Source organism: Daphnia pulicaria, chromosome 4 (genome assembly GCF_021234035.1).
Source record: "Daphnia pulicaria isolate SC F1-1A chromosome 4, SC_F0-13Bv2, whole genome shotgun sequence".
Classification (NCBI taxonomy): Eukaryota; Metazoa; Arthropoda; class Branchiopoda; order Diplostraca; family Daphniidae; genus Daphnia; species Daphnia pulicaria.
This window is the reverse complement of record NC_060916.1, coordinates 21,345,286-21,357,316: the sequence shown is the minus strand read 5'-3', so window position 1 is coordinate 21,357,316 and position 12,031 is coordinate 21,345,286. Positions and strand designations below refer to the sequence as shown.

The window sequence follows — 12,031 nt, the reverse complement described above, 5'->3', positions numbered from 1 at the left end:
GAAACAAAAAAACAGTCTGAACCTACGATAACACAAACGCAAGTCGAGTGTGTCACCGACGATACATCCGGGACGGAATGAATAACGAGGTGGAATCTATTATCAAGAATTTCCCTCCCGACCCATCGCCACGTTTAAACGCACGGCAATAACACGCCAAAAGACATTCCATTTCGTTCAAAAATTCAAAACCGTGAAAAACGACGTTGGCGGTGATATGAGGAGGATTTGATTCCTTACGTACTCTCACTCCAGGGTCTTATTGAATTATTCGGATGACGGGACAAAAGTCGGGTCGATATCCAGTTGGAATGTCACCAGAGCCCGGCAGCAACAAACAGCCGACACACAACAACAAAAGTCAAGTCAAGGCAAGGAAATACGCAGTTTAGAAGGGATTTAACAGCAGTTTCACAAAATGATGTACGACACTTTTCCCATCGGTTTCTCTTGTGATGGTGGGGGCCATCGAGGTCGTCGATTCCAGTCAAAGTCCACACAACAACACGCCACCAACTGGGTAGTAGTACATACTTGCCAGCGTAACGAATCGAGTGTTTGCTGTATGCTCAACGTGCGTGTAATATAACGTCAAAAGAAAACACAACGTACTATTTTACCAGAGTACTCACACACACACGTACACAACACGGAGAGAGAGAGAGAAATAACAAGGCTACCGAGTCGACCGGCTGAGACGAACCAAGTGTAAAAGAGAATATACAAGTCTGCTGTTGTGGACTGGCGCTGCCGGCACCTTTCGATCCACTCACTGGGCAGCACCAACTAGCGCGCACACACACACACACACACCTGGGAGTGCGCTAGGCCAGAGAAGAGAAGAGAGAGACAAGGACAGTCAAGCAGATAACTAGCCAAGACTTTTATGTTTGGGGAATTCTTAGCCGGAGAAAAAAGATCATCGCCGGACTAGACGACGTATAGCCAAAATGAGTATATAAACAATGAACCTTTTAGTTTCTCAAACCGCAACAGTTCACTGTACGGAAATTGGAAGAAAGAAAATAAGAGGTTTTGGTTATTTGTACATGGAAAAATATCAACGGACGAGAGAATACCGATAATTTCCCACGTTTAAACCCGATCAGCACGACCGGCTATCTTTTTTTCACGTTCAAAGTATTTATCTTTTTTGGAAATAATAGAGTGTCGGACTCGGAAAAATTTTCTTATCTGTTTCGCACGCTACACAAAATAATATCGCAATACTTCATCAAGTTTGGTGAGGGGGGGGGGGGATCCAGACAGGTGGAGAATGGGTTTCGTGACTGGCGGCCAAGAAAACGAATAAGAATTGAAGCTAGAATCTCCTACGACTGCGAATTCTCCAGCGTCGTCATCAAGTCGCGACTCACTCGTCCAACTAACACGGACCGACTGGGCGACTGTGGAGGTGTCTGAACTGGCAGAAACAAAAAAACAATACGGGAAATGTTTCGTTTGTCATTCAGCCCAGGGGGAGGAGGATTATGGCACTTTTCTGGGTTGGGTTTGACGAGCACGCAGACAAACACACGCATTAAGGATCAGCGGGATCTGTTGTTCTTTTCCCAACACTGACGAAATGGCATCCAAATTGCATTAGAAGTTGCTTGAATTCCGCAAAAAAAGAACAGCGCAGTAGTACCAGGTTCAGTGTTCACGTATGATTATTCGGCACTACTTTTACTTCTGGAAACCTCTTTTGAGGATAAGAAAAGCAAATGATTCATCAAGACGCACCAACAAGAATAAAAAAAGGGAAAGAATCAAACAAGCACAGCACAAAAAAAAAAGAACTGAGCGCGTCTTCACGCTTCAAGGATCCGTCAGTCACTGAAAATTGTTGAGTGAAAACAGCTGCTGCTGAGACTGCGACCGGGGCCAACGAAAAGGTTACGGCCTGGTTGTTGGCTGCTGCCTCTATCAATCTTTCCTTTTTCTTTTTTTCTGCTGTTTGGTTTTGTTTCTTTCTTTCACGGTCGTTCCCTTTTTGTTTTTTTAGACGCGGGACCCCATTTCGCTACAACGTCCCAAACAAGGTGATCTAATGGATAAATCACGATCGAGTTGGTGTGGCTAACATAACAAAAAAATATACTACAAGACATCTTGGGCGTCGATCGCCAAATGTCTGTCGCCTTCGAAGAATTCTCCCAGTGAGAAATGGCAAATTGTGATGGACGATTTTGTTGCTGGTACAGTTTTGTATCGGGAGATCGGGTTGTCTGGGCTTTTTTAAAAAGAAAATCCAGACACAACAATTCAGTGTCTCAATTGAATGCTTCCAAGAGCGAGAGCAGCTGCTGTCGTTGCTGTCGGGTTAGCCTCTCTTAATAATTCAATTGAAATAATCAACCGACGAAGAAAGCGGTTGGTTCCCTTTCGACTTCCTATTGAAATAGTCGGACAATGGGGATGACAATTAACTTGTGATTTACAGGAAACCCAGCCAGTGCCTTTCTTTATCCTTTTCTAAATTCACTTGAAGATAATAAATTCTATTCATACAACGATGATGAATAGAATAGATACAACGATCAAGGCGAGCCTTTATAAAAAAAAAAAAAAAAAAAAACAAGGAAAGGAAATGGATAAAACCGGGGGGGAAACACACAAATATGATAGGGAGAAACAAAAACTTAGCCTTGAAAATCAAAAGAGATTTCCGAATGAAAAACAAGCCGTAAACGAGAGTTGTAAGTTCCAAAGTGAAAGAAAAATATATATAAAATTATATATACACGCACGCAGCAGCAGACAGACGGACGGAATGAAAATGGTACGAGGCGACGGCGAGGTTGCAGCATGAGACTTTTGAGGAGGTTAAGAGGCGGGCGCCGTGTGTATACGTTGTATATGCGGTTACATATTACATTCAGGCCGGCCCGCTCGATCCCGTCGTGCTTTTCATATGGATATGCACACGTTGATCCCATGCCAATCGGGCACTGAGCCAAGGTTCTTTTTTCCTTCTCTTTTTCGTTCGTTCGTTTGTTCATTCCTTTCTTTTTTTTTCTTGTCCTGTACGGATATTTATTCATATTCTTTTCAACAATTGTTTGGTGGTAAAAAACTCTTGGCTTTTCTGGTTTTTTCCTCAAAGACCCACATTTTCCTTCCTCTTTCGGTCGAAGAATTGCAAAGGTGGGAACACGGTGAAATTTTATTAATAAAAATCCTCATGTTATTAGCTGGTGTATATATAGCGTGATGACTAGTGTGATGGATTTTGTGAAAATAAAATAAAAAAATTGGAGAACGCACCGGCGGCCATTAAAAACACGACACGACATGATTTAAGTAGAAAGCAAAATATATCCCTCACCTTTCCCTTCACAATCTGAAGCCAAAAATTTCAGTCCAAAAAATCTTGTAAACATTATGTGACCGTAACAAGGGGGGGATTAAATGAATTCCCGATGAGATTTCAAAATTTCAAATGATTACCGAGACCGTCGAATCGAAACCTGGAATGCAGTTGTTGTTGTTTGCAACTTGAATTCCTTCAAGACAGTCATCGATAAGAATTGCCAATTATATTGTTCTCCCCGTGAGACTTCCTACTATGTTGCAACTCCCGTCGTCTGCAAACGATCGGCGGGCAGCAGCAGCAGTTACGGCAGCGCAGGAATTCACCGTGAACGTTTCGCTATTGGCGAAGAAGCCCAAGATCAGAAAGGCTCAGCGAGTTCTTTTAACAGGTTTGCTGGGCACGGCTGCCGATGATGTCATTGATGCAATTTGCAACTTTTATCCTAATAGTTTTCTCCCCTCTTTCTCACTATCGATCCTTTTTTTTTTTAAATAATAACTAGCCGAAGAAGAAGAAGCAAGTGTGACCGTCATATTATGCATGACTTTGGGAAGAAAAAGAAAAACCGGATATCACGCACCCTGAAATTTTTCGCCGGCATTGCAAAGGATTCACGATATTTATTTTCTTCGTCCTTGTGTGTGCATATAGCAGTCGAATATGACTTTAGATAGATACTGATGCTAAATGTCAAAATGTGTACGTACTCTAAGCTTTTTTGTTTTTGGAGAGAGTAACAAGAGCAGAAATAATGCTTATCTGAGCTGCGTTCAGTGCCACGTACACTAGGACATTGACCGTTGACGCAAATCTGACATTCGACTTGCTAAGCTGATTATGCACTCATGAACATTTTGCAAGGCCATGATGGCGTAATAAAAACAAAAAGGGAGCAAAGAAGAAGTAGTATCGATGTTCTACCAGCCTATATATACCCCTTAGCCGGTCCTATCTTGTTTTGGGAATGAATCAATAACCCAGTACTCATATAACGAATGTAGTTCAGCTCACAAACACAACACAAAAGATAAAAATTTCACCAGCATGATGCACGTATAGCACACCAGCCATATGTCACAATGCCAAATTGGGGACGCACAAAAAAAGCTAATCGAAAGCTCTCAACCGAAAACAATTCTTCATATAAATAAAGTCAACGCCAAAAAATTACAATGTGCAACAATATTTACACGGGGGTTTCGCCCATCACTCTCCAAACGTCACCTCGAGCCAAATCCGACACGATAATAAGAAAAATGGCGAAACCATATGTGTGTGTCTTCCCTCCAAAAAAAACACGTGGTTGTGTAATAATGATGGTAACTGTACGAACCTAAACGAAGTTGGTGAAAGCCACGTTGAGAGTCTCGTTGAGAAACAAAAGGAAAGTTTCTGTCGACCTTTTCAAGAGTGATGAATTGGAATCGATAATACTGTTGATGTTTTGAGAATGATGTTGGATTGGTAACGACCGGCGAGAGGCACTGCCAGGTGCGTTATGGTACTACCGATACTGGTGGTGCCAAACTTTCGACTGACGGCTTTTGTCGGTGCTGCTGCTGCCGCTGTCGATGTTGTTGTGAAACCCACCCACTGGCTGTTGAGAGCTCTGCCTTTCGGCTGCTATTATGACGTCGCAGCTGTATATGTGTAAGGGAAAGTCTGTTGCGATGGCCGAATATTATAATATTCACGACAAGGAAACGGAATAATGGGCGAGTACTCAGCACCGAGCTTTTAGAGGTGAAAGAACTTAAACAAGAAAAAGGACTGAATAATAACAATTGCTCCAGTCGATCAAGTGTCAATTGAAAACGGTTGCCACATCTAATAATGGAAGCACAATTTTCTCTTTTGTTTCTGGGTTATGATAGAAATGAAAGAAAAAGAAACAATAACACAGCCATTAGAGTCCATCTCAACTGGAAAAATGATTGTAGAATTTTATTGCCACGACCGGAAAGGTTTTTTATTGTGTCACCTTTCTTCAACTAGTGTGTGAAAGTCGAGTGATTGCGAAACAAAAGAAAATACGGTCACTGCTGGCAAAATGATGGACAGAGCCGCCATGGACCCCCAGTGGGTATAGCTATGCGTTCGTTCGGGAGTGCCCTATTGCGTTTCAGTTATGAAGAGTGACATGGGAAAAAAAAAGATCGATACCGACAGTGCTGGTCACGTGGTGTGTTAGCTTTACTTGATTCTTTTATTTTCTGCGTGCGTACATTTATAAACATGCAACACACCAAGTTGGAATGTATTTAAAAACTTGGTCCTGCCCCTTTCTACTGATCAATTTTAGAAGCAAAACGCCCCTCGGTTCAAAGCTTCTTTTGGTGGACTGCCCAGTCACCCAGGTCTCAAAAACAAATTAGCTATATCAAGTGTCAAGAACAATTAAGTCTTACGCAACGACCTTAATGGTTGGAAATTGTCACCAGACGTTTGTGGTGCCGTGGTTTCTTTCTCACTTTAAAGAGGAATTTTTCAACCAACCGCTAAGTAATTCCGAGCATTTTGGTTTGGTTTTCTTTAATGACTCGATCAACTTTACGACCGAAAAGGCAGACAAGGAATTCACCCAGCACGTACTATATAGGCGTACGAGAGACAAAAGAAACCATTTTAGCCTCATCAACATCACAAAGGGGGCTCCCAAAAAATCCTTACAAAAGAAATCCTGTTCACTTTTCAAGCACACAAGTTTTAGCAAATGCCATTAGACCGGCCTACTTACCGTTTTTGTGGGCTTCATCGTGTACTATCAGCTTTCGTTCGTTCGATTTCGGGATTAATTTAAGACGTATTAAATTTTGTAGAGGAAAGATGTTATTAGCACTTGTTTAAGGATCGTTCTTGAGTTGAGAGAAGGAGAAATAAAAAAAAAAGAATAAAAAAAAAAGAAATAGATGGAGAAAGTTAGGAGAGATACTGCGTCCGTGGACGCTCAGAGTTGAAATGAAACGCACTGGGGGAAAGATCAGAAACAGAGGGGGCGACAGGATAGGGAGGATGAGCGAACGCAGCGGGAAATACGACCAACGGGATCGGCCCGTTTCTACTCCCACACCCGACACATACTCGGAGATCCAAAAATATATCTCTGTGTTTTGTTTCGGGTCTTTCCATCCGCGATAGTCCTAAAGCTATACTCTGAGACTCGCCTTCAATCAGTTTCTCTCTAGGTCGACCACAGTGATGTACGCGCATCTTTGGCTTGTGGCCATATTTTTCTTTTCAAATTCTTTGAGACCCAACTGCTGTTTCTCGTACACTGCCGGGATCGGCCTAAAGTTAGAAAAAAGACGCCCACTTCTTAAAGGTCTCGTGTCGTTTCTAGTTTGTACGTATATATCCGACAAAATCTCGACACACACACACACACACACACACAACGTAGTGTTAAAGAACAAAGAATTTAAGGCTTTGACATCCTTCGATAGGAAACGGGAAGATAGATAGAACACAAGTATTTTGGCGATGAGGAAGTCGTTTTACAAGAGATTGCCGGATTCGTAAATGAAAAAAAGGGGAAAAAAAATATCGTAACTTTAAATTCAAGAATAATTTTAAACGTCTTTGAACTTTTGCGAGTGAGGGTAGGAACGACAATCAAATTTCGCAACACGACACACTGTTTGGGTAAACATGTGGGGCTTCCCTTGGTTATCATACAATTAATATTAAGAAGAATGCTGAATTTAATTTAAAAACGGGGGCGTGAATTAAACGGATGTTAAGACATTTTTCGAGGTTCAAAATCTATGTCCCTAAGGGAGCGGATACTTAAGAATCTAGGTCAGGAAACGGAGACGAGGTGGCGTTCATTTCTCTACACAGCTGTCAATTTCAATTGGGAAGACCTGGGTGATTTTGCCTATTCCTTGGGTGCTTCCCGTACGGAACAAGAGTCTCGATCCTGTTCGGATGAATTCCGGATGCTGCAAGAAGCGGAAAAGAACGGACGCCGTATCGTTGGTCGAGATGTGCTTCTGGGCCATTATTCCTTCCAGGACGGCCGTTTGCTGGATGCTGCCAATGTGCACCGTCGTCTGGAACCCCTTGTGCATGCTTGTCGAATGAAACAGCACAACGATTGTAGCCTGTCAACAAAAATGCGACAAGTGTTAATGAGAGAACCATCCATCACAATTTAATCATAATCAATTACCTGAAAGAAAAGAGTAGCTTGCGGATTAAGGTGCGGATCAGCCAGAATCATTCCCTTGCGGATGTTGGGCAACTCGATGTTGAGGGCCAACGAAGCGCTCTGCCCAGCTCGGACGACTCGGCACGAAGATTTGTACCGCTGAATCGATTGGACTTGAACCGGATGAAACGATCCATCTTCTAGAGGTCCGAGCAGCAGTTTCATGTTTTCCGTCAAGACGCCCTGGGTCAAAAGGCCTCCCAAGACGGTGCCAACTTGAGGTAGACAAAACGTCTCGTAAATTTGAAATTCCACCGGCTCCTGTTCCATCTTTTCGCGTTCCAGCGCTCCCCACCCCGGTGGCAGCAGATGCAGAAATTTGGTCAAAAGATTAAGCCCCCGTCCGGTTACGCTCGACACCACAAAGATGGGCACGGTTTTCTCCGAAAGCGAAGCGGCGCCAGCCGTAATGACATCATCTTCCGTTTCAATTCGGAATGGGACCTTATTGCATCCGGGACCTTTGAGATGAGTTTCCAAATGGTGAATTGTGTCCGAAAGAACTTGGGGCCGGGTAACGTCTTGTTTGGTGATGACGATGAAGAAAGGGACTTCCAAAGCAAGAGCCAGGCCAAGGTGTTCACGGGTGGTACCGACCACTCCCGACGTTCCAGAAACGATAAGCATGACGTAATGGGGCGAATACGAAGTCAATCCACGTATAGTCGTCCGCAGGTACTTGTGGTGACCAGCCAAATCGATGAAGGTAAGCAATTTGGAGCAGTTATCGCAGATCTCCTCGGCCGTAGTGGCCTGCTCGTAATTAACGATCTGTCCACTCGAGTCGAAGCCCAAAATGTCATGGCTGACAGAACTTGTGCGACCCGTCTGAAATTCATGTTTGTGTCGAAACATGTTGAGCCGAGCCAGGCCACGGCCGTTGTCCAGTTGACCTTGAGTCAAGACGCCGATTAATGTTGACTTTCCTACTTCGACATTCCCGAGGACAGCTACTCGTAAGTCGATACTACGCTGGTCATCGGGGACCTTCCGTACTGTTTTTAATCAAGCGAAAACTAATATAAAATTTAATGAAATCGAAAATCAATTAATAAATTTTTTTACGAACCGAGTACTTCCGCCACAGATAGATTGGCATTGGCTTCATCATCGGTCACATCTAAAGATCTGCAATGAAAACAAATTAATTAAAGGATTAATAATAATTGAACTTAACTACCAACAGGTTTTATAATGACATACCTTCTTCGAAGAACAGTTACAGAGGCTCCTAGCCGCCTGGCCATTGTGCCCAGAGTATCCAAAGAGGCATCCATATCCGTGCGTGACAAGCCATGCAAAAATCCATCGTCCCCTACTCCGATTTCGTAGATTGCTTCACCTTGACCCTCACGTAGACGCCATTTCATCTGCGCAGCCACCGAAAGGAAGAATTCTTTAGTTATGCAAATCAAAATCAATCCATCATTCATCATAAATCGTGCATCAAAATCGTAAAGAACACTGGAATATTGATTAATGCCCTTGGTATGATAATGAATCACTTTTGGCTACCGTCCCTGTGGGCTATTTATTACTTAAGGTCTAGACCAAAAGCAACCTAAAAAATACATATACTTTCGAATCCCCGCTAACAATGGTGCGAAATTCCTGGAATCTGTAACTTGAATTTGAAAGCACTAGATGTCGTTTTCAAACTTTCCACGTGTAATCTAAATAAAAAATGACGTCATGCAAAATAATCACAAACGTCATCAAAACGTGTTTCACATGACCGGGTCTCAAAAGTTCATTGAACCATATTTCTCTAAACTGCTTACCTTACCATAGACAACCTTAATGACTGGGTTTTGACTAAAAGATTAATGATACAATTCTGCAGTAAGATTTAATCTCTTGTTTTGTTAATTACTACAAGCGGAAGAGTTATGGCGGGTATTTCTCCGCATGAATTTTTAATTACAACTGAAAGCATCCTTTAACTAATTGCTTATTTAAAAAATGGATGAGTGCACATCCGTGATATACTCGCGTTAGTAATACCTGCGTGACAAGATGCTGGATCCGTTGCTCCGAAGGGTTCACCAGTTTAAGTTTATATTCAATATTGCCGGATTGCGGTTCTGGTGGTAGATTCTTCTTTTGGTTGCTGTTACTGGCCAGAGGATCACCTATTTCGAGCTGAGAAATCCATTCGTCATCGTCTGAATCCGATCCATTGTCGTACAACCCCAAAAATGCATCCATAGGGTCCTTTTTAAAAAAGAGATCATCACAATAAAGTCGTAAATAAATAGAAAAAGAAAGTGCATCTTATTTATTGGGCACTCTACAGTCTTGTTATCTGGGTCAGAAAAAATAGTAAAATTCTGTGTTTACTTTCACTGCACTCTTATAAAAATTTTAGGGAAACGTGCCCCACTGTTGGTCGTTTAGAACACGGTTAACAAAAGAATTGGGGTTTGAAGAGGAAAAAAAAAGAAATCTGAACAAGTCTGAACACGACCATAGAACATAACGGATATCATGCTGACGTCATGTGACAACAAAGGACTGTAGCGGTTTCCCTTTCACAAATTGTGATGAAATATACTTACGGGGCTCCCAATGGATTTTGTTTTATGGCGTTTGTTTTGACGCTGCTGTTGTATTATGATTGCCATATTCAAAAATTAGACTAGTTAAAGCCCAAGGAGACCCAAAATTTAGCGACCACCAGCACGAGCGAAGGGAGCTAAAATGTGTTTGTTGTTGTGGTTTACTCGAGAATAACAAAGCTACGACACTAAAATTAAAACTGCCGAATGGGCCTTGCCAAATGCGACACAGTTTTGTGCGCAATATTTATACTTTTTGTTGATTTCCAAAGGTACTATTTATACTACGGTATTTGTAAGCTACTTTTCACTTGGCATCAAAGATGGGTCGACAGGGGATCGACTTGAACACAACAGAAACTGGGCGCGAAATGAACTATAGTAACTAGGCTGTCCGAGGTATCATTTCATCTAAGATTGAGTAGATCACCACAGATTAAACAAGCTACACATCACAATACACGTCCAAACTGTAACTGCTCTTCTCTATAGGCCAATTCCACAATTTTTTAAAAAGAACTCTGCCAGTAGAACAAACCGAAACCTCTATTCTTTCACTTCTTTCTATTCCACTTTCGTCAGCATTACAAGTACACGATCCAGCGTGCCAAAACTGGAGTGTTTGTTTTGCTTATCACTATACTATGCGCCATCAAAAGAACCGATTTACCTTGAATGACCTCCAGCACTCTGTCTCCAAGTTTTCTAAACAGCTTAGAAATTATGACGAAACTTTCTTATTACATTAGAAACCAAGATTCTAATCGTTTTAATTATTTTTACGCAATAAAAAAATACTTCTCTTGGGATGATGCAATTTTTTCTTTCTTGGGCAACGTGGCACAAATCACAACAAACCATCTGCTGTGAAGTGAAATTTTATAGAAGGTCAGTGTAGCGATAAATAGACAGTTCCGTGTAAAGCTTTTACCCCAAATAATAAATACAATGAAAAATTCTGAAGGTAGTGAAATCGAATCTTTGAAAAATGACATTCTGAAAGGAAATTTGACCATACAAAACATTCTGCATGTATGTAATGCAAACATTAAATTATATTAATGCAATTTGATTGTTATTAATCACCCACATTTTTTCTGTAAAGAAAATTCAAAAGACAGATATTACAGAAGCTGATATTGTGTTGTTGAACTCAGAATATCGGTCAGAATTTAGAAAACTTAAAAATTGCATTGATGAGTTTGAAAAAATTTCCAAAGATGAGGATGAGGATGGAGAACTATCTGAAGATGTCAATCTCTTCAGAAATCAATTGAAAAGTCTGCAAAGTGCATTTCGGTATTAGTTTGTAAGTTTTCATGTTAGAATGCATTATTTTCTTTCATCTTTCCAGGAAAGCTAATGTACAGTGCCAACTAACTGTCAGTTTAAAAAACAAAGCTGAACTCTTTTACAGTAATCCTGAAGATATGGAAGTAAGATCCAGGTAACTTTATGAATTTGATTTCTGTCTTGTTGGCTTGTTTGAATTTATGTTAAATTTGTAGACAAACTAAATCAAAAGAGGAACTTATCAAAATGTCAACCAATGTGACTGCCAATTTGAGAAGTATAAGTCAATCCATGGCTAGTGTTCTGGAGCAAAATAGAGGAACTCTAGAAGTACTTGGTATGAACAATTAATCCATTTTTAGAATTAAACCAATACTATTAAATTAATATATTGTGTAGCTCAATCATCACATGCTGTGAGTGACAATCAGGATGAGTTTAAAGTTATGGGAAGCGCTTTAACAACCACAAAAAAATTGGTTTCCCGGTTTGGACGTAGAGAGACGACCGATTTGATTTTAATTATTCTAGCTTTGGCTGCATTTTTTGCAGCTTGTGTATATGTGATTCAAAAGCGCATGTTCTAGAGATAAATTTCTACATCAAAATTTTTTGAGTTTCTTTATTCAGTTCAGAAAAATACGAAAACATCCT

The 12,031-nt window shown here is 41.1% G+C and overlaps 3 protein-coding genes across 9 annotated transcripts in view; 1 reads left to right on the top strand and 2 right to left on the bottom strand.

Moving 5' to 3' along the window:
• The window catches only part of LOC124338529 (protein MLP1-like), a 29,783-nt gene extending 23,501 nt beyond the window's left edge, over positions 1-6,282 (bottom strand). For 2 of the 7 annotated variants that reach the window (XR_006917865.1, XR_006917864.1), the window contains exon 1: positions 6,054-6,282. Coding sequence is in view for 2 of the 7 variants with exons in the window: in XM_046792614.1 (XP_046648570.1) it covers positions 6,054-6,071 (18 nt within the window). In the remaining 5 variants the exon portion in view is untranslated. Of the gene's footprint in view, positions 1-244; positions 1,191-1,230; positions 1,814-4,649; positions 4,889-6,053 lie in introns of those variants that run through there. The other 5 variants (XM_046792614.1, XM_046792618.1, XM_046792615.1 and 2 more) reach the window with 4 other exon arrangements.
• Positions 6,283-6,646: 364 nt separating this feature from the next.
• On the bottom strand, positions 6,647-10,687 carry LOC124338531 (GTP-binding protein 2-like). Its single transcript, XM_046792623.1, has 6 exons — positions 10,085-10,687; positions 9,531-9,740; positions 8,730-8,896; positions 8,596-8,654; positions 7,488-8,521; positions 6,647-7,419 (listed from the first exon to the last, which is right to left on the bottom strand). The coding sequence occupies exons 1-6, from the start codon at positions 10,148-10,150 to the stop codon at positions 7,141-7,143; spliced, it is 1,815 nt and encodes a 604-aa protein (XP_046648579.1). The 5' UTR covers positions 10,151-10,687; the 3' UTR covers positions 6,647-7,140.
• A 266-nt stretch (positions 10,688-10,953) lies between these two features.
• On the top strand, positions 10,954-11,983 carry LOC124338535 (vesicle transport protein SEC20-like). The gene is made up of 5 exons (XM_046792628.1): positions 10,954-11,116; positions 11,190-11,383; positions 11,439-11,531; positions 11,593-11,714; positions 11,777-11,983. Exons 1-5 carry the CDS (start codon positions 11,033-11,035, stop codon positions 11,962-11,964), a joined length of 681 nt encoding a protein of 226 aa, XP_046648584.1. The 5' UTR covers positions 10,954-11,032; the 3' UTR covers positions 11,965-11,983.
• The last annotated feature ends 48 nt before the right edge of the window (positions 11,984-12,031 follow it).

Coding starts and splice junctions, on each gene's coding strand:
- LOC124338531 (XM_046792623.1), bottom strand. CDS start 10,150: ATGGCAATCATAATACAACAGCAGCGTCAAAACAAACGCCATAAAACA. Junction 8,655..8,729: donor GTAACTGTTCTTCGAAGAAG/GTATGTCATTAT, acceptor TTTTCATTGCAG/ATCTTTAGATGTGACCGATG. Junction 7,420..7,487: donor AAGCTACTCTTTTCTTTCAG/GTAATTGATTAT, acceptor TTTTGTTGACAG/GCTACAATCGTTGTGCTGTT.
- LOC124338535 (XM_046792628.1), top strand. CDS start 11,033: ATGAAAAATTCTGAAGGTAGTGAAATCGAATCTTTGAAAAATGACATT. Junction 11,384..11,438: donor AGTCTGCAAAGTGCATTTCG/GTATTAGTTTGT, acceptor TCATCTTTCCAG/GAAAGCTAATGTACAGTGCC. Junction 11,532..11,592: donor GATATGGAAGTAAGATCCAG/GTAACTTTATGA, acceptor TTAAATTTGTAG/ACAAACTAAATCAAAAGAGG.